The sequence below is a fragment of the Euprymna scolopes genome, chromosome 23 (genome assembly GCF_053919585.1).
Source record: "Euprymna scolopes isolate OS-2025 chromosome 23, ASM5391958v1, whole genome shotgun sequence".
In the NCBI taxonomy this organism is placed as follows: domain Eukaryota; kingdom Metazoa; phylum Mollusca; class Cephalopoda; order Sepiida; family Sepiolidae; genus Euprymna; species Euprymna scolopes.
Genome location: NC_136504.1, coordinates 117,323,312 through 117,345,436, shown reverse-complemented (window position 1 = coordinate 117,345,436; position 22,125 = coordinate 117,323,312). Strand labels below are relative to the sequence as shown.

Sequence of the window (22,125 nt, the reverse complement as noted above, 5' to 3'; positions counted from 1 at the left end):
TTGATAAGTGGTGATTTTTTGTTTATTCCAGGGATACTGCTGGGCAAGAAAGATTTCGATCAATCACAAAAATGCAATATCGAGGTGCACAGGTGAGTAATGTGTACATATTGTGTGAAATTTCAAAAACATCTGCCCAGCCATTTCGGAATCTATAGGGAAGGAAATCACACCCAAACACACACACAGTGCCTTAAATAAATAGATAGATAGATAGATAGATAGATATGTTTATAAATTATCAATAATTCGGTTTTTCTACCTACAGACTCTATTGTTTCATGCTTTTGCAATCATCAGTGTAGGAAGTAACATGCATACACACACGCACACACGCACACACACGCATAAACACACACACGCACACACACATACACATGCACACACACGCACATAGGCACACACACACGCGCACACACACGCGCATATATGCACGCACACACACACACACGCGCACACACACACGCACATGCGTGTGCGCACACACATACACACACACGCGTGTGCGCACACACACGCGCACGCACACATGCATACACACAGACGCACCCACACGCACGCACACGCGCACACACACGTGCACACACACGCACACACATACACATGTACACACACACGCACATACGCACACACACGCATATACGCACGCGCGCACACACACACGCGCGCGCGCGCACACACACACACACAAGCACACACATACGCCCACACGCACACGCACACGGGCACATACACACACGCACACACACGCACGCACACACACACGCACATACACACACACACACACACACATATGCGCGCGTGCACACACACTGTCTTTTATATACATTTGGAATTCATATTTGGATTTTACCTTTTAACGATTATTACAATTACTAATGGACGATTTCATTTGAATCTCTACATCATCAGGCTTATGAATCCTAGCGTGGATGAAACGCGGAATATTCTGTGTGGCTTAATTGCCATATATATTTTATAACTTACTACCTAGCTCTACCTACGTATTGAGCCCTGTTGAAGTAAATACTTAAAGTTTACGCATAAATTTATACTCTCGTATATTAATTTATGTGATTAAATTAAGTAATCATATATATATATGTAATTACAGAGCAGATAACAAATAAATGACAAAAATATATATTACTATATTGTCCAATTTCTACTGTACACTCTTTAACCCTTATCCTCGAGTGTCCTCTTGTCCTTGATAAGTGGTCATGCCTATGCAAAACAAATTTCAAATTTTATGATGTTGACCATCTTACAATTTATTCCTTTAAAAGTACGTTGACATTCACAATTCTTGACAGCGATTGTTTCGTAGCGCAAAATCATTCATTTAATTATTATATAATCGTTTGGATTGAGTTGTACTTTGTTTTATTTACTAGATTTGTGTCTGTTCTTGATGATAAGCAATAACAATTTTTCCCTTTTTATATTTTTAGGGGATCGTTTTGGTGTATGACGTCACGAATTCTTCAACATTCACCCACCTTTCCTATTGGATGAATAGCATCAACTGCGTAAGGAACTACAATCACTTTTTATTCGTGTACCATATGCACATATCGTGCGTGTGACAATGTTGTCCTTCCATTTTTACGAGAAGCCTTTCAAAAGTAATGCCTCCTTTCTTTTTTATTCTGTTCAAATGGATCAGAGGACATTGCAAATTGTATTGTTGTGATGCTTGAACTTATGCGTTCATGACCTGAAGGTTTTATCTCTCTGTTGCAGATATTGGCAGTGTGAGGCTCTAAGTGTAACGTCGCACATTCGCAAGGAAACAGAAGAAGTGGAGGAAATTCGACTCATCATTTATTTTTAGTATCTCCAATAACGCAACAACAGTTCATTTTTCGCATTAACATGTCTTTTTGCTCTTCCCAGCATTTTCTTTCAGATCTCACATACATGTGCACATCTGTGAAATAAAATATATAAATCAACAGAGATTAGAGAATTCCTGTAATGACCTGATCCCTAATGCTAATTCTGTGCAGTTCTAGGGGGTTCACCCTTCTTTGCGAAGAATTAGTTTATTGCCAATCGCCTGAGGCGTCCTTACCAGGAAATGCTGACCGGGACTTCCAGGCACTTTTTGCAGGGTTAGAGTTCCCCTCCTCATAGGCGCTGACTTCTCAATCTACTTTCTAACCTTGGTGTCTAATTTCTTGCAGTGAAAGAGAAATGAATATTCGTTTATTTGTATTCAAGCTTAATTTTTATTTTTTTATTTTTTTTTTATTTTTAGTTTTATTCGTCTTATTTGGATTCTTCGGACTAATGTTCTTATTTTGAGTGTCATTTTCACAACTCAAGAACCTGTGGCGCTGTGTACTTAGAAAAATCAATTGTAAAAGTGATATTCCCCTGAAGGTTCAGGGTTCAATTCTCAGTGTTGGCGACCGAAAAATACAATCGCGAATTATTTAAGACCTCTATCCAGACATGGCTGATGGAACAAGAGCATGCTACCTCCGTGAAGTAAATAAAGGATCCCGTTCGAAATCCGTCTGAATTCACGAGTACACCAAAAACATTTCAGAGTTAGACAAGATACATCTGAAGAAGGTCGGAGGTTACATCGATCAAAACATCGTTAAAATCACACTCAAGATGAGTAGTTTGAAAAATCATAATGATACGAATAATAATAATCCTCATCTCAAAAATTAAAAACGTTTTATCGTTATTATTCTTACAAGTAGATGTACCCGTCGTTGTTCGGTATTAAACGTGACGTCAAATTCCTTTTAAAAGAAAGATGAAGTAAAAAAAAAAAACGGAAAGAAACTGAGTCATTTGCATCTAAATATTGTTTTTTTCTAAACACTTCAATTCTTTAAGTAAAAAAAAAAAATACTCGAGATGATATCGAAACGAAAACCTAAAGAAAGTGAGTTAAGTACGATAAACATTAGGCCAGCTTGCAATGGTCTTTAAAAAGTGTTTTCAAACCTACTTATTTTTAACATAAGGAAGTTGTCATGTGAACAATTCAGGCATGCGCATTCGTGAAACAGTTAACAAACGGAAAAAAAATCTGATGACCCTCAAGTATCAATTTTTCAATTTTGATTCCTTGGCAGCTTTTTTTTTTCGGATGAAAACCGATTAAAAAAATTTCCACATGTCTGAATACCCTGTATACCAAATTTCAAGTCTCTAGATAAAAAAGTCCTTGAGTATATAGGTTGAGAGTTGTGCACACACATATACATACACACATTTTCACTTTTATAGATGTACTAGCAGATCGTCCGGCGTTGCCCGGTCGTAAAATACGCATAAATATTACATTTTAATTAATACAGAAACTGAGACGTGTGCATACCAGTAATATAGTTTTTTTCCTAAACCTTCACTTCTTGTAAGTTAAAAAATATATACTTGAGCTGAGATCGAAACCAAAACATAAAGGCAGTGAGCCAAGTACGATAAACATTATACTAGCGCAACACGATCTTTAAAAACTGTTTTCAAACCTACTTATCCTTAACATAAGTAATCTGTAATGTGATGTATTCACGCATGCGCATTCATGAAACAGTTAGCAAACAGATAAAAATTTGATCACTCCCAAGTACCAATTTTTCAATTTTTATCCCTTAGCGCCCCTTTATTCCGGGTAAGAACGGATTAAAAAGTTTTCCGCGTGTCTGAATATCCTATATACCAACTTTCAAGTCTGTAGACTAAACATTTGTTGAGTATCTATATAGGTTGGGAGGTGTTCTTATACACATACATGCACACATTCCCACATTTCATAGATAGATAGATAGATAGATAGATAGATAGATAGATAGATAGATAGATAGATAGATAGTAGTAGTAGTAGTAGTATACTCACATATAAACTGTTGTGACGGACGCTGATTATGCTATTGCGAACACAGGTGATTTTTTAATTAAATTTTTTTTTCTTCCACAGGAAATCTCTCACATCCATCACAACCTGGAACCTGTTCCCATCATCTTAATTGGCAACAAAATGGATTTGACCGATCAAATCCAAGTCTCTACGGCAAAAGGCAAAAAAGTAAGTCAACTTTAAAAAAAAGAAATTAAAAAACTTTCAAAATCCGTCGTTTTTCCTTTTTGCTCATCAAAAGCGACGCATGTTGCAACTGAAACGTAATGAGCTACTGTGATAGGAACCAGATTTATAAGTAGCAACATGGGTGGGGAGTTGGGCAGCATGAGAGTAGAAAGTGGGCGTTGGGGTTTACTTTCGACAGCCTCGTAACTCTCGTTTCCCTTATTTTGTTGCCTGTACTCCTTACATTCCATGAGCTATGTTTCTGACAAAGGGGGAAGAACTGTCATTTTTTTTCTGGGTTTGAATCTATACTTCTTTATTTATCTTTCTAGTCACGTATGACGTCTATTTCCTTCTTTATCGAATTAAAAAAAATTATTGTTATATTTTTATATTCTTTAATATTTCTTAATATATACATTCTTAATTTCTAATCTAAATGTTCTTAAGACAGTTTTTATTTATATTTTGGAAAATGCTGGCCTAAAGAATTTTTTCTCTCCATTTTACCCTTTTCTTTTTATTATTAGTCTGATGATATGATAAAGTTATATGTAACTGGCGTTGGGGGGGAGCAGCTTTGCTCGGTCATAAAATACGCTTAAATATGATATTTTAATTTGTCCAGATTTCGTATATATTATTATAGAGTCGTGATTTCAAGAATGAAAAAAAAGTTTTTTGGATGCCATCAGCTAGAATCGAAACCAAAACTGTAGCATTCAAAGCTGTGCAACTGTATCAACGCCACACGCATATGAACTGATTAAGAATTAAAAATTAAAAATTAAAAATAAACTAAGATGAATGTACAAAATATATAACGATTTTTTTTTTCAATTTTGACCCGTTTTTTTTTTGCCCATTAAAAGTAATTTAATGGCCCTTTAAAAACAATTTTAATGGCCCTTTAAAAACAATTTTAATGGCCCTTTAAAAACAATTTTAACCGGCTAAAGACCCATAAAAGAACAGTCTGTAAAAAAAATTTCATCACTTGAGGTCCCTAGCGCCGCTTTGCGATTTTTAGCTTTGGAGGAGATAAAGTTTGGAAATATGGAGACGGACAGACAGACATATAGCTTTTTATATATTAGATTTTTATTCCTTATCTCTTTTTAATGTGTGTGTGTGTGTGTGTGTGTGTGTGTGTGTGTGCGTGTGCGTGTGTGTGTGCGTGTGCGTGTGTGCGTGTGCGTGTGTGTGTGTGTGTGTGTGTGTGTGTGTGTGCGTGTGTGTGTGTGTGTGTGCGTGTGTGTGTGTGTGTGTGTGTGTGTGTGTGTGTGTGTGTGTGCGTGTGTGTGTGATATGCACATATGTGTATGTATGCATGCGATAAGATAACGTTTAACATTGGCAAGTTTTTCACCTTGAAATGCGTGTGTATTTTTAGCTCCTTACATCAAGTGGCTTCATACCCTGTCTGGAGAAATTTTCATACGTGTGGGTCATCAGATTTTTATCTGCTTGTCAATTATTTCACGAGGTTTTAAAACACTTTTTTAAAGAACGTGTCAAGCTGGACTTACGGTTATCGCACTTTACTTACTGTCTTTAGATTTTGGTTTCGATTTCAGCTCGAGTATTTTTTTTTATTTTTTCTTACAAGAAATGAACTGTTTAGAAAAAACATAACACTCCTATTAGGTACGTGCAAAATGAATGCCGATGCTCAAAATGTATAAACATTTTGACCCCCCTCCCTTCACTTAAAAATACACCAAAAATCAGTTTTAATGAAATTTTCAGTATTTATCAAATTATGATCGCGGAATATAATGAACTAATTATTTTATTTAAATCTGAGTAGAAATCTATTATTTTGTTTAAACAAAAATATCTTTACTAAAGTTATGGTTTTCAGTAGTAAATAAAAAACGCAAGAATTTATTTTTGCTTTTTTTATATAAATAAAGCATCGTAATTTGTAATAATAAATTTTTTTTTTACAGGAACGCTACAAAAAAGCCGCTAAAGTCCGTATTAATGAATTCGATATAACTTGAAGAAAAATGAATTTCTCGAACTACCGATATTACCATTGAATTAAGCATTGTATTCTTTTCATACAAAAAAATTATAATAGCAAAAATATTTCTACTTTTTTTTTAAATTACAGATTTCGCATAATTTTTATAAGCAAGATTTTAATAATTTCCTTGCTCGCAAGAATGTGAAACTTTCGGCGTAACATAATTTTTATCTAATATTAAACAATAATTAAAAAAAATAATTTAAAAACAGGACCATAAAAAATAATTAAATTAAAAAATGATAAAAATTGATACAAACGTTCAGAATAGGAATGTATGGACGCACGTCTTAGAAAAAAAGAAAAGAAATTTGACACCCCTACCTCCTTTTACTATCATGACTTCATTTTGAAACAGCGTTTTGATTGGCTGAAATTTTGGGCCTCTTTATAATCGTGTTTACATTTTTTTTAGTTTGTTGCATCTTTTGGCGAACGGTAAATTACTTGCTTTTTGAGTGCTAATTAATTTTTTTTTTTTTTTTTTTTTTGCACAAACAAGGTGTTTTTTTTATTATTATTTAATTCAATATCTTAGGACTTTACTTTACTAATTATCTTTGAAATAGACCCAGAAAACTAATATTTATCTTTTAAAGGATTTTTACAATGAATTTATTTAACTTCAAAATTTAGCTGAAATTGGTTAGCTCGCCGTGAAAACATTTTCCACAACTTTTTTTTTTCACGTGTACAAATATATATATATATATATATATATATATATATATATATATATATATATATATATATATATATATATATATATATATATATATATCCTTTTGGAAATTAACTTTGGTCTTTTAATCTTTCAAATACAATCAAAAAGTAGTCGGAAACCTACAAAAAATTATGATAAATCGGCTTTCAAAACTATGTCCCCCCTATTTTTGCCCGTACCTAATCCCATGTACATGTTTCAGTTTCTTTCCTTTTTTTCTTTGTTTGTTTGTTTTTAATTCATTTTTTTTTTTCTTCAAGAAAATAAACTTTACGTTTAATGCCGGGCAATTCCGGGTACATCTTCTAATAAATGGATAAAACTAGAGCTATGTAATTTATTTATTCATTTATTTTAAATACATGGTTTATTGAAGAACGATAGCAACTAAGGGCAATAACTCTTTTCAACTTCAGAATTATAACAAGGGGACATAACTATCACAACAAGAAAAAGAAGTAAATAAAATCTAGTGCTTATTCAGATTGACACTTATGGCGGCAATTAAAAGTGAAGAAAATATAGGAAAAGTTTGTATGATGAATGCACCAGTCACGGAACGGAGATGAAATATTCCAAAAATCACGTAATTGAGCAAGTAGTTTTTTTGTGTGTGTGTGTTTTTATTCAAACAAATCAAATTTTACGACTAAGCATGTCATAGTGTTTTCGTCCACCATGATGAAATAAAGAAAGCGGAACAACTCAAATCAAAGTGTTAAGGTGAAAAAAAAAATCAGATTTACGTTTAATGCAGTTTAGTGGTAAAATCGCTAAAAATCGGAAATTTTGATTTTGTTAGTTTTAAATAAAAGTACTTGATCAATTTACTTGATTTTTGGCATATGGCATCTTCGTTCTGTAATGAGTACGAACATCGTACAGACTTTTCTGTATTTTCTTTACTTTTAATTGCCGCCATAAATGCCAATTCGAATAAGCACCGAAAATCTTCCGAAATCTACAGTCCTCTACATTATAGGTCAACGCTACGGCGATAGGGCAGGGGTTGTGTTAGATAGCGGGGTATTAAATTATCGCTGAATAATGTATTGCTTACGTTGGGCTGAAACAATAACGTGGACATATCGACATGTTATTTTGAGGGGATAACAAATACTTGTACCTGAAAGGGGTTCAAACGACGAGAGGAGACAATGTTCCATTGATGGGAAGTTAGACAAATGTTCTTTAGTAAAAAAAAAAAAAAATAAATAAATAAATAAAGTGTATAAAATAACAACAGTCTATATAATTGACAAAGTCTGTAAACATCTAAAGAGTTTATGAAACATTTAGCATGACAGTAACAACCGGAACGAATTCACATACCTGGTTCTTCGAAAGATGACACCGCATAAAGTTATATTTTATATGTTTTGTTTCTGTTTTGTAAAACAAAGCTTAAATTTCAAATAAAGACATTCAACCAAAACTATACATTTGGGGACTACTATGATAATGCTATGAAAACCTGTATTTTTTGCTTTTAATTAATTTTGTTTGACCATTAAGGTATCTGAAGTTTGATAGAAGGGTTCCATTGCTTTCCAGTCCCTTTTATATAAATTAAATTAAACTGAATATAGACCACATTACGACCCATTACGCTTAGAAGATCTGTTCCAAAATTTATAACGATCGATTTAATGATTTATTCACACACCGTGTCAACATTTCAGAGATTACGACATTTTGACTTCTCTTTTTGGATCTTGACTTCACTAACTTCCACGGTGTCTTCTCCCCGGCTTCTTCGACTGACTTCTTCGACTGCTCTCCTCGACTGACTTCCAACTCTTCAAACTAACGTATATATATATATATATATATATATATATATATATATATATATATATATATATATATATATATATTAAAACTAATTCTTTGTGATTACGTCATTTGCACATCCACAAAGAATCCTATTACCGACATCTGTATCACGTATTTGGATATGATTATTGTTAACGAACATTCTTTTTTTCTGATAGCATATCTGCCTTTATTTGTCTAAAATTCCTTCTTGTTATTGCTCATAGAATCTAGTCAAGTTAAATTCTTAAAACGTCATTTAACCATATCTGTCCTTGAATTGCATTTTTCTCTTTATAACAGATCTAATTCAATCTACACAATGATGATGATGATGATGATAATAATAATCTTTTCGCTCAGATAATTCGACAATACCCCGAGGTTTGAAAAAGTGGTAAAACACAAATATATAAAAATTAAATGTTACCAAAGGCAATATAAGTTACTCTTCTACCTACCTGGATAATTTTTTGGCGGTTTAACTGGCATTAAAGTGGGTTTTAAGTGTGAAACGTAAATTGTGCTGAGCGATTCAGTTGAAACGAAAACCAATATGGCGCCAGGATGTTCCTGATTTTAGAATCTCGTAAATTGGTCAAAAACTCCAAAACAAAAAATTGATACTGACAGAAATCCACCAAATAAATGTCACAGTGACATTGTAACATTTATTCAGGGGATATGTCAGCTTGTTTTGTTTTTTTTCTTCTTCTTTTTTTTTTTAAATTCTCGTTTTTTTTTTTTTTTTTTTGTTTTTTTTTGGAGGTGGGGACAAATGAACGGGACTCCAAAGTACATCCTGGCACCATGTTGGTTTCTTTTCAACTGAAGCGCTCAGGACATCTTACGTTTCACACTTAAAACAAATTTTGAAATCAGTTAAAACGCTAAAAACTAATCTTGAGTAACTTATCTTGCCTTTGGTAACGTTTATTTGTTACATATTTGTTTGTTTATCACTTTTTCGTACCTCTTTCTTGTTGTAAAACAAAGTTTAAATTTCAAATAAAGACATTCAACCAAAACTATTTATACATTTGTGGACTACTATGATAATGCTATGAAAACCTGTATTTTTTACTTCTAATTAATTTTGTTTGACCACTAAGGTACCTGAAGTTTGATAGAAGGGTTCCATTGCTTTCCAGTCCCTTTTATATAAATTAAATTAAACTGAATATAGATCACATTACGACCCATTACGCTTAGAAGATCTGTTCCAAAATTTATAACGATCGATTTAATGATTTATGAGTGAATCCTATACGTACAAATAAACAAACACTAGTAGGAGCACCCGACGTTGCCTGGGATTGGATGAGAATTAACGAATATTTCACACTTTCCCAACTCTTTTACAGAAAAGTCTGAGGAAGCTACAGACGGCAAAAAAAAAAACGGCCGGGTAGCTGAAACAATAATGTAACTTAACAGAAAGATACGGTAATAAAAACTAAAACGCATATTTGCTCTACAACAGTATTGAGCACTTTCTTCAGTTTTTATTAATTACCATTTCTACTAAATATATATATATGTGTGTGTGTGTGTGTGTGTGTGTGTGTGTGTGTGTGTGTGTGTGTGTGTGTTATACACACGTATATAACTTTTTATATGGTTAGATTGCTATTCAAATAAAGTTATTATATTTTGTTTAGCTAGTATGCTTGCTTTATGGCATATCAACCCTTTAACGCAGAAGAAAAATATCGTAACTGATTAGTTGTAGATAATGAAATGATAGAGCAGTTGCTATTTTGCTTCTAGTTACGGAAATAATGTGCGTTCATAACCTTTGCAACGGCATTAGTGTGTAATTGTACACAATGGCCGTGATGAGATTTGAACTTTTTTATCGTCAGCGAAATATACACAAAAAAAAGAACATTGAAAATGTCAAAATTAATTCGTCAGAAACTTGAAAATATGTCAGCTTTTTATCTGGAAATGTTATGCTTATATTGGCAAACAATTTAAGTAATAATTTATTTAAGAGGTTTACGTAGTTTGTTTGAAGCATTATGCGTAATATATATATATATATATATATATATTATATATATATATATATATATATATATATATATATATATATATATAAATAGTTTTTTGTTTTGGTTTTAGCGATATGTTTTGAATGAATTCAATTATCCACGAAAGCGCATCTTTACCTAAATGCGAGTCGGGAATAATTTTCCCCCCAACCAATCTGGTACCCTCACATGGGAAGCGGTATATATATTATTTTCGAATTCGATTTCGAATCTCGCTATATTCAGCCACTCTGATGAGTCGTAGACGACGAAACACGTATCAGTGGATAGTTACATTCTAAAAATAATATATATATATATATAGTAATAAATTAACCTGAAAAATACAAAGTCAAAACTATCAAAATAGAAAAATCTCTATCTGGTTAGAAGGAGCAAATCACAGAATTTATATATATATATATATATATATATATATATATATATATATATATATAATATATATATATATATATATATATGTATATATATATATATATGTATATATATATATATAAAGAATTAATAAAACATGTTTTAAACACTTTAAGAAGAGTAAAAACATTTAATTTTCTAAAAGGAAACACAAATTAAGTGGATTGTCCTTAATCTCTCTCTCTCTCTCTCTCTATCTCTATCTCTATCTATCTATCTATCTATCTATCTCTCCCTCTCTCTCTTTCTCTCTCTTTCTCTCTCCCTCTCTCTCTATATATATATATAGTGAGAGAGAGCTGCCCCCTCTCTCTCCCTCTCTCTCTAACCCCCTCTCTCTCTCTCTCTCTCTCTCTCTATATATATATATATATATATAGAGAGAGAGAGAGAGGAAGAGAGAGAAAGAGAGAGGTGATTACGGCGCGAGAAGAAGCAATCGAGAGAAAATAATTAAATCATTAACAATTAATAATGGTTGAACGATTGCAGATTCCAATAATGTTTGTAGATTTTAAGCCGCATTAATTGAAAAACAAAAAAGGATGAAAAAAAAAAATGAAAGAGAACAAAGAACGAAAATTGTATAATAAAATAATTTATCAAAAAAAAGTTTTTTTAAATAAAAAAATAAATAAAAAACTAAGAACGAAAGATAAATATTTTTGTTCTTATTTTCCCTAACTCGTTTGGCTTATAATTTACCCTTGACCTTCTAATAAAAGTGTTTGTTTAAAGATGGCGTCGCTTTTTGTAATATTTGATAAGCGCACAAATATGTCCAATTATGAAATTTTGTTGTTTCTGGGGAAAGAGAATAGAAAAGTTCGCTAATAATTGCTACTTGACACTTTTTGTGGGATGTTAATAATGGCGGGTTATTTCGTTATTACAAGTTAACATCCTTGACCTTAAATGTCTTTAGTTCGTAATATCCTAAAAGTCATTTAAACGCCTTTTATCTATCTTTTCGTAAGTAGGGGATTATTTCTCCAGCACGTGGGTGGAGGGTGATGGTGGCTAAGTTGTTAATAACACGGACTTAAAACCTGGGTGTGCCAAGTTCGAATCTAGCTCGTTCCACAGAAACATTTGGTACAATTACACTATAATGACGGTGTTCGAAATTTTTCATATTGAATTTCAAGGCAAACCAATGGTCTCTACTTGTTATGTTACAGTAATGAATATATCAAAAAATTACGAAAAACGATGAGATAGAAAAAAAAATATTAAAGAAAACATTATTTTACGAAAATTGACGAAAACAAAATGTTTGACTAAAAAAACACCAGAGTGTTCCAAAGGGAGATAAATAGCATGTAATTATTGTCAATTTTTTTTAATAAAGTATGCGTTAACAGTCATAAATATGAGTTACTTGCCTTGTTTTTAGAATAACTGGGTTACTTCCCTTGTTATATGTTCCTCAAAAATATGTCGAGGGTTTATTTTTTACGATAAAGATCGAAAACTCGTTTTTTTTTTGTTTTTTTGTTGTTTATTTTAATAATGCGGTAATGTTTAAGTACTTCTGACATGCCAATTAAGTAGGTATTGTTTTTAGTTGAAATTGACACAAAAAAGTCAGTAGATACAATTTGGGGGGGGGGGGGTACCGATTTTCCATTTTCTGGATTTCGCTATTATAGTGTAGTTGCAGTAAATCTTTTATCAAACCCATGTCTGACCTTATGTCTAACTTTCTTTAGATGAAGTAGGTAAAAAAAAGAAACAGAAAAAGAGAAAGACCGACAATCCTACGAAAACAATTGTATTACGCAATGCAATGCAAGACGCCCCATGAAGTAACTGAACTTGTTATGTGTAAAGGTTATAAAAAGAAAACAATTGCTACGTAAGGCTGGCAGACATGCAGAACGTCTGCTGACCAAGTTTAACAAAATGCAACTTGTGTTTATAGATACTAGCAGAAGCAATCGACTACGTAGGGCAAGACATTACTATCAGAAACGAGTAAGGGCTAAATATTACTATCAGAAACGAGTAAGGGCTAAATATTTTGTTTTTACATTTCTCCTCCCTTGGCTCTATCTCTTTTTTTGGGGGGGTACTTGAAAGTAACCACTTATTCAGGCCAAGAGGCCACTCAACAATAAGTGTTAAGTAGTCAGTACCACATAAGTGTTAAATGTTAAATAGTCAGTACCACAACTCAATGGTGATCAGTAATGGTGGAACCTGAGTGATACTTAGTTATTTAAGAGAACGGGTCAACAAAAACTTATTTACATCGGACTTAAAAAGGACCAAGTCATAGTCAGTCAGGAAGCCGCTCCACGGTTTCTTGTTCCACAGACGGGAAGTTGTAGGGCAAAAAAGAAATAAAACGGTTCTATGTTGACTTGTTCTCTATTCTTAGCAAGTCACACTCATTATTTCATCTGTAAATCCTAGAAACCACATATATATTAAGTTCTTAAGACTTTCTCTTTGCAAACAAAGAGAAATTCTTTTAGGACTTAATGTGGTTTCTATTTGATTCGTTCCCTGCTTAATTTTTCCCTCGCTCTTTTCTCTGTGTGCGCGCGTGTGTGTGTGTGTGTGTGTGTGTGTGCGTTCGCGTGCGCGCGCGCGCGTGTGTGTGTGTGTGTGTGTGTGTGTGTGTGCCGCCATATTTCCATTTTATATTATTTTAAATCAAATATTCGTGGAATGATGTTTTAAATTAAATATTCGTTGGATTTTTTTTTCTGTTACAGTTAGCATCGAAAGAAATGGCGTTTGAATTCTTTGAGACGAGCGCAAAGACGGGCAAAAATGTTGAACAAGTTTTCGAACGTTTAGCATACTACATAACAGACATCTGTAATCCCCAATTGGTAAGTAATCTCATTTTAACAACTAGCAAGCACTCCTGGTATTGCCAAGGAAGGTCAAGATGTGATGATTGAATGGCAAAGTGATTCTTACGAACGCTATAAAGCAAATGGCTATGATCGCTTACACTTTCCCCTTCTCCGCTTCGTTGGAATTAGCTTTCTTTGTCATCCCCCAAAGAAAGGAAATTTTGACATGGACGTGTTAACTCAAAACTATTTTTAGCCAATGGAAATTTTCCGAAACCTCAAAAAAGTAACACCTATATGTGAATGTATGTGCAAACTTAGACATTCTTATAAGACCTGATCAAAAAAAATCAGACTCCCTGATCTTGTCTGACAGATCTCGGAACAACTGCAAACAAGATTCATCCAAATGAATCAACAAATCTTAGTTTGTCTTCAGCAACTTTTAAAACTCATGTTTCCTCATTGGAAAGCTGCCACTACTCCTAGACTAACGCATTCTGATCCCCTCTACTGGGAGCCATCACCGTCTGACTCAATCCACTCTCTATCGCTCCTGATTCTTGACTTCATCTGCTCTCTCTCTCTCTCTCTCTCTCTCTCTCTCTCTCTCTCTCTCTCTCTCTCTCTCGCTCTCAATCTCTCTCTCTCTCTCTCTCTCTCGCTCTCTCTCTCTCTCTCTCGCTCTCTCTCTCTCTCTCTCTCGCTCTCTCTCTCTCTCTCTCTCTCTCAATCTCTCTCTCTCTCTCTCTCTCTCTCAATCTCTCTCTCTCTCTCTCTCTCTCTCTCGCTCTCTCTCTCTCTCTCTCTCTCGCTCTCTCTCTCTCTCTCTCTCTCTCAATCTCTCTCTCTCTCGCTCTCTCTCTCTCTCTCTCGCTCTCTCTCTCTCTCTCTCTCGCTCTCTCTCTCTCTCTCTCTCTCTCTCAATCTCTCTCTCTCTCTCTCTCTCTCTCTCTCTCTCAATCTCTCTCTCTCTCTCTCTCTCTCTCTCTCTCTCTCTCTCTCTCTCCCTCTCTCTCTCTCTCTCTCTCTCTCTCTCGCTCTCAATCTCTCTCTCTCTCTCTCTCCCTCTCTCTCTCTCTCTCTCGCTCTCAATCTCTGACTGCTCAAATCATCATACCTTTTCCCAAAACTCTACCTAAAGCTTACATCATTTTAAAATGACCTCTATATAAAACTACGCCAGACTCTAGAGGTCAGTCTATTTTAAATTATTGTTTATGTTCTGCGTCCTTTTCTATTAAACTTCTTCATATTTTTTTCCTGTTAATATTTATTTTGGTATGATAACACTTTATTTTTACAAATATTACAACGATCATAACAATCGTCGACCAGTAATACTTTCAGCGTTGCCCTGTTGAAATCTAATACAAACGGAGCCCCAAGAACGTCTATTTAACATCCCACTCCGGCCTTTGAGCCGGGGGGTAGGGGTAGTATGGCAAAAGAACTCGATGACTCGCATACATCTGTTCACGCACTATAAGAATAAAGGTAAACGCACACACATACATAATGCTATGCTGCCCAACACACTGTAAACATATTAACTTGTAACTAATGTTCATTCAACTTCTTTACATAAACACGTGTTGAACATTTACCAACATTAAAATAAATTTCATATAATAAACTAGTAAGGGGAAACCTGGTTTTGCCCGGTAATAAAATACGCTTAAATATATTTATAATTTGCCCAGATTCCGTATATATTATTATAGTCGTGATTTCAAAAGTAAAAAAAAAAGTATTTGGGTGCCATCAGCTAGAATCGAAACCGAAAACAAAACCGTAGCATTCAAAGCTTGTAACGTTACCACTGTACTAACGTGACACGCATATGAATTGGTTAAAAAATAAACTAAGATACATGTGTTTAACGATTTTTTTCAATTTTGACCCCTTAAAAACTATTTTAATCGGCTAAAGACCCATAAAAGAACGGCCTGTAAAAAAACTCAATCATTTAGGACAGTGCTCTATCTAAAAGGGAAACGGGCTTATATTTAGGCTGTTTCGTTGTATCACATCTCTTCAGCATAAAGGAAAAACTGAAATTGTTTATATGTTCATCAAAGTTTTGTTTTTATTTCAAGACTTTCTCAGGATGATTGATTGAGACGTATAACTACAATATTTGAAAATATTTTGTATATTAACTTTCCAAATCAATATATAAATATATTCTGCTGCTACTTGTAAATTAGGTTTTGTTTTTATTTCAAGACTTTCTCAGGATTGTAAATTACTACAGTTAATATGTTCTTTCTTTATTCCAGATGTCCCGGTATACGCCCCGTTGCACAATTCCAGATGAAGAACCTCCGAAAGTTGAACTGGCAAGTTCTCCCGCCTTCAAAATCAAAGACGAGAAAATAAAAAAATGCGCTTGTTGAAAACAACATACAAAAAAAAAATTTTTGAAAAACTAAATTTGTACATGCATATTTAATTATAAATTGGATCCAGTATTAAGAAAAATTAAATATGAATTGACTCTGAAATATTAATTAACTTCTTACTAAGCAGAAAATGCCAACACAAAAAACCCTGTCTCAAAAGAATGACCCAAATAATATCGTAAACAACCTAAAAAAGAAACAAAAAGGTCATGCCAAAATCTAAAAATTAAAAATCATTCATATATTAAGAACGGTCAAGTCACACATCGTAAAAACTGTCTGGTTATGAAAAAAAAATGTTTAATCTGGGTTGTCCATATAAAAAGTTCAAAGGTCATCACAAATAACAAAATTGTAATAACAAAAAAAAATAGACATTTTGACTGCTCATACACCTGGATAATCTCACTTGAAAATTGCTGAACTTTTTGTCTGAATCATTTAGGGAATGAAACGGCATTATTGGCATTGGTTGCCTTTGGACCATTGTCCTCACAGAATCATCATCATCAGCAGCAGCAGAAGCATAATAGCAGCAGCAATACATATTTGTTAATTTGGTCAAATATTTATATATATATATATATATATATATATATATATATATATATATATATATATATACTTGTTTATTGTTATATAAACATGCTCACATCCCGCTGCTACAAATAGCCACTTGTTTCAATCAAACAACAGATATCATCAGGCAGCGACTTGACTATTCAAAAGTTCAATAAATAATCATTATTCATTGAACTTTTGAATAGTCAAGTCGCTGCCTGATGATATCTGTTGTTTGATTGAAACAAGTGGCTATTTGTAGCAGCGGGATGTGAGCATGTTTATATAACAATAAACAAGTATTATCAGCTCTTTTTATTGAGCACTATCTAACAACCTCGTTGAATTCATTAGTCCATTACTTTTGAATATAAAAAACCCGAGTATATATATATATATATATATATATATATATATATATATATATATATATATATATATATAGGGCGTCCATAAAGTCTGGCTACATAATCTACGCGGTGCCCACAAAGTCTGGCCGCATAATATAGCCAGACTTTGTGGACACCCTGTATATATATATATATATATATATATATATATATATATATATATATATATATATATTATCGCAGTATAGCTTAGTTTCCTAGAAGAACATCCACTGAAACCATGTGTCTACCAAAAAAGTGCTCAATAAGTTAACAGAGCAGGTATATATACATATATAGTAGTCATCTGAAAACGCTCGAATCCGCTCCATTGCGCGACTGAAGCCCTCTTTCTGCAGACAGAAGAGGTTCGTTAATACCCTGGACACTTTCGGTGACTTGTAGAGAGATACTATAGCTGTTATCCCCCTTTTCTCCCCCCCCCCATATATTTATATGTGTGTTATTTTACAAATTTTTTTGTTTCTTTTTTTATACAATATTCATTATATACATATATATATATACATATATATATACATATATATATATATATATATATATATATATATATATATATATATCGCTAGATTCAGCCACTCTCATGAGTCGTAGACAACGAAACAGGTGTCAGTGGATAATTATATTTTAAAAATAATGTATATGCCGCTCCCCACGTGGTGTACCAAATTAGTTAAAGGGAAGATTATTTGATTATATATATATATATATATATATATATATATATATATATATATATATATATATATATATATATATATATATATATATATATATACAGTGATGATCATATTTATTGGCACGGTAAAATAAAAGTTAAATTTTGTCTAATAAATTCTAAAAAAGGGATTAAATTAAAGAAAATAACAAAGTATATTATGTATTTTTAACTGGCCTTTCCGATGCAGCAATCGGATTTTAGAAAAAATAAATAACAAAGGAACAACAAACATAATTGCAAAAAACCCTTGTTCAAAATAATTGGCACGATTTATTTAATAATCAATTGTATAGCCTTTGGCCTAGATTACCTTCCTCAGTCGCTTTTCATAGTTTACAACCAAGTCGTTGCACTCTTCAGTAGTAATTTTAGCCCACTCTTCCTGACAATAATCCTCCTTTTGAATAAGATTCTTGGGCTTCCTTTGCATTACCCTCAATTTTAATGTTCTCCATAAATTTTCAATTGGATTAAGGTCTGGGCTTTGTGATGGCCACTCCAAAACATTAATATGATTGTCCTCAAGCCATTTCTTAGTCAGTTTAGCCGAATGCTTTGGGTCATTATCTTGCATGAACCACCAACGACGACCAAGTGTGAGCTCTTTAGCAGTCTTTCAGGTTTTCATCCAATATTTTAACATAATCTTCCTTTTTTATGCTACCTGTGACCTTAACAAGTCGCCCTGGTCCAGAGGCAGCAAAGGATCCCCAAAACATCAAACTGCCTCCACCGTGCTTCACTGTGGGTATGGTGTTCTTAGGCAGGAAAGCTTCGCCAGATTTTCTGTAAATATAAGACACTTTATTATGGCCAAATAACTCTATTTTCGTTTCGTCAGTCCATAGAACACGTTTCCAGAATGCAACATCTTTATCAATATGACGTTTTGCAAAGGCTAGCCTTGCTTTCAGGTGCATAGGCTTCAATAAGGGAGTCTTTCTCGGACGACATGCTTTTAAACCAGCTCTCTTCAAAACTCTACCAACTGTATGTCGAGGTACATTCACTCCAGAGGTGCTCTGTTCATCAACAATCTCCCCAACAGAGATCCTTGGGTTTTGTTTTACTTGTCGAACAATTTTCCGTTCATCTCTTGGGGAAAGAATCCTTTTTCTCCCTCTACCCTCTAAACTCATAACGTGGCCTTGCGATTTGAACTTGTTTATTATGGCTCTAACAGTGGATTTGGGAAGGTTTAGCTTCTTTGAAATCTTATCATAGCCCTCCCCATTGGTATGGCATGCTACAACAAGCTTCCTGACGTCTTCGCTGTGTTCCTTAGTTTTAACCATGGCGATTGAAAATTATAATTTAGTCACTTATAATAGTTTAAATAAATCGCTATCTAAAAATTATCTGAAAAAAATTATTCACTGAATTAGCGTTAAACAAGCATAATATGGCTATAAAAAAGTTCAGAAAGCACGTAAACCGGAAATTGATTGATATTATACTGATACTAAAAGAAAAACAAAGCCGTGCCAATAATTTTGAACAAGGGTTTTTTGCAATTATGTTTGTTGTTCCTTTGTTATTTATTTTTTCTAAAATCCGATTGCTGCATCGGAAAGGCCAGTTAAAAATACATAATATACTTTGTTATTTTCTTTAATTTAATCCCTTTTTTAGAATTTATTAGACAAAATTTAACTTTTATTTTACCGTGCCAATAAATATGATCATCACTGTATATATATATATATATATATATATATATATATATATATATATATATATATATATAATCTCGCACACAAGGCCATATATATATATATATATATATATATATATATATATATATATAATGGCCTTGTGTGCGAGATTGTAACTTCCTGTATATATATATGTGTGTGTGTGTGTGTGTGTGTGTGTGTGTGTGTGTGTGTGTGTGTGTGTGTGTGTGTGTGTGTACAATACACATGTATATAATCAAATAACATTTTAAATGACACCGTCATGCGGAGCAAATACAGTAACCACGGACCGGAAAAACATCTACATCCTAACTTTACAAAACCGTATCCTAGGGGCACCATATTCCGGGATTCTACTATATATATATATATATATATATATATATATATATATATATATATATATATATATATATATATATGTATATATATATATATTGCGTGTGTGCGTGTGTGTATACGTATTATATATATATATATATATATATATATATATACATAATTCAGCAAATTCAAACATGCTGATAAAATGAACTTAAAACCGATATTTTTCAAAAGTGCTCAATACAAGATAGAGCTTCACCAATAAGCTTTATATAAGCATTTAAAAAGTCTACATGAATTAATTCATGTTTATGTGCTCAACTGCGCATCATTGTGACTACACGCACATACATAAACACACGTATCCACGCGCACACACATGCACAGACATACACATAAATACACACACACATAATACACACATGCACATACTTACACACATACACACACGCATGCACATACGCACCCATGCACACACATATACACACACATGCACATACACACATGCACACAATTATACACATGCATACGCCCATACAAATACACATACACACGCATACACACATGCACCTACATACGCACACATACACACACATGCATACACACACATGCACATACACACATTTACGCACACATACACACTCTCCTATGCACACATACACACATATATACGCACACTTACACACACATACACACATACATACAGATACACACATGAACATGCACACACTCATATGCACACATACACACATACATACACACATGCGCGCACACGTGCACACGCACAAAAATACACACGTGCACATACATACACACATACATACACATACAACATGCACATACACACAGATATACATAGTATAATATAATATAATATAACACGTATGTGTATATTTAGGGAGTTTAGTTAGTGCTTTTCGGGCACTCCCTAATAAAATAAATATTTCAACACAAGCTACTGAATAAACGAACAAACAACTTTGTAAAACTTAACAAGGAAAAGGTTTATTGAAGCAAGTCAGGGTAAGATGTCAAAAGATATAACTCGGATAAAACTTGCCTGCCTTTGCCCGGTAGTTATTCCCAATCGGGAATCGTCGATACCGGTGTAGGCAAATAGGGAGAGTGAGGAAACAGGTCCGCTCACTTTTGCGTCTGGCTGGAAAAAAAAAAAGGGAGGAGTTTTTCTCGTCCGAAACGAAAGCAGTTAGAGTTCCTTAGGAGGTAAGGACGATCCTTGCGCTATGCCTCTGATTGGTCAGTATGTGCCATATCGCACAGTCGGGGGGGGGGGGCACTGACGCACAAGAAAAAGAGTTCTATTTGTTTCTGCTACACATCCGTTGCCACTCCGATTTTATCACAATAAACAACCACTCAACTCTAAATGACGAAATATGTCAGTGGATAATATTCTGTTGATGAAAGAACTTTGTTTAATTTCGTAATCTCATAACATTCGCTTCCCTTACTTTATCTTTTAATCCTCACATTCCACGAGCAATGGGGGGGGGGAATTGCTGTTTTCTGGGTCGGAATCTATCTATCTATCACTTATTGTTTACTAGTTTTTAATATTGAAGTAGTATTTCTTTTTTTTTTAGCTCCTTACATCAAGTGGCTTCATGCCTTGTCAGGAACGGTTTCCATTTCTTTTTTAAAGTGATTTATTTATTTGATTGTAATCTTTTGTATTTTTATTGCTCTTAATTTAGACATTTACTGATAATTTTTTTTTTTTTAATCTAAATCTTTCAGGGGAGATAACTCAATATTTATACTGCTCTCTTCGGTGGCCTTAAGCGATCCTGTTTCTTAAAATCAAAGAATTTCATGAACCGAAATCATCTTATTTATTTAACAGAAGCGAATAAAACAAAATGATTGAAAACAAACTAAAATCATGAACAGTCGGTAAAAAACAGAATGTAAACAGATTAAATATTGTACAACAGACAATCCAATTGCTATATATATATATATACCATTTAGAAATTCAAATATTTCAGACTAGCAGTGGAGACCCGACACTGCCCGGAATTGAATAAGAATCAATGAATGTTGAATAGCGGGGGGGGGCGTATATATTAAGGGTTTTTTT

The 22,125-nt window shown here is 33.5% G+C and overlaps 1 protein-coding gene across 2 annotated transcripts in view; it reads left to right on the top strand.

Annotated features, from left to right (window-relative positions):
- The window catches only part of LOC145246162 (ras-related protein Rab-10-like), a 118,063-nt gene extending 101,470 nt beyond the window's left edge, over nt 1–16,593 (top strand). For both annotated transcript variants that reach the window (XM_080108031.1, XM_080108030.1), the window contains exons 4-8: nt 32–92; nt 1,455–1,532; nt 3,947–4,054; nt 13,820–13,939; nt 16,189–16,593. In XM_080108031.1, coding sequence (XP_079964157.1) covers nt 32–92; nt 1,455–1,532; nt 3,947–4,054; nt 13,820–13,939; nt 16,189–16,305 — 484 coding nt within the window. In that variant the 3' untranslated portion in view covers nt 16,306–16,593. The remainder of the gene's footprint in view (nt 1–31; nt 93–1,454; nt 1,533–3,946; nt 4,055–13,819; nt 13,940–16,188) is intronic.
- The last annotated feature ends 5,532 nt before the right edge of the window (nt 16,594–22,125 follow it).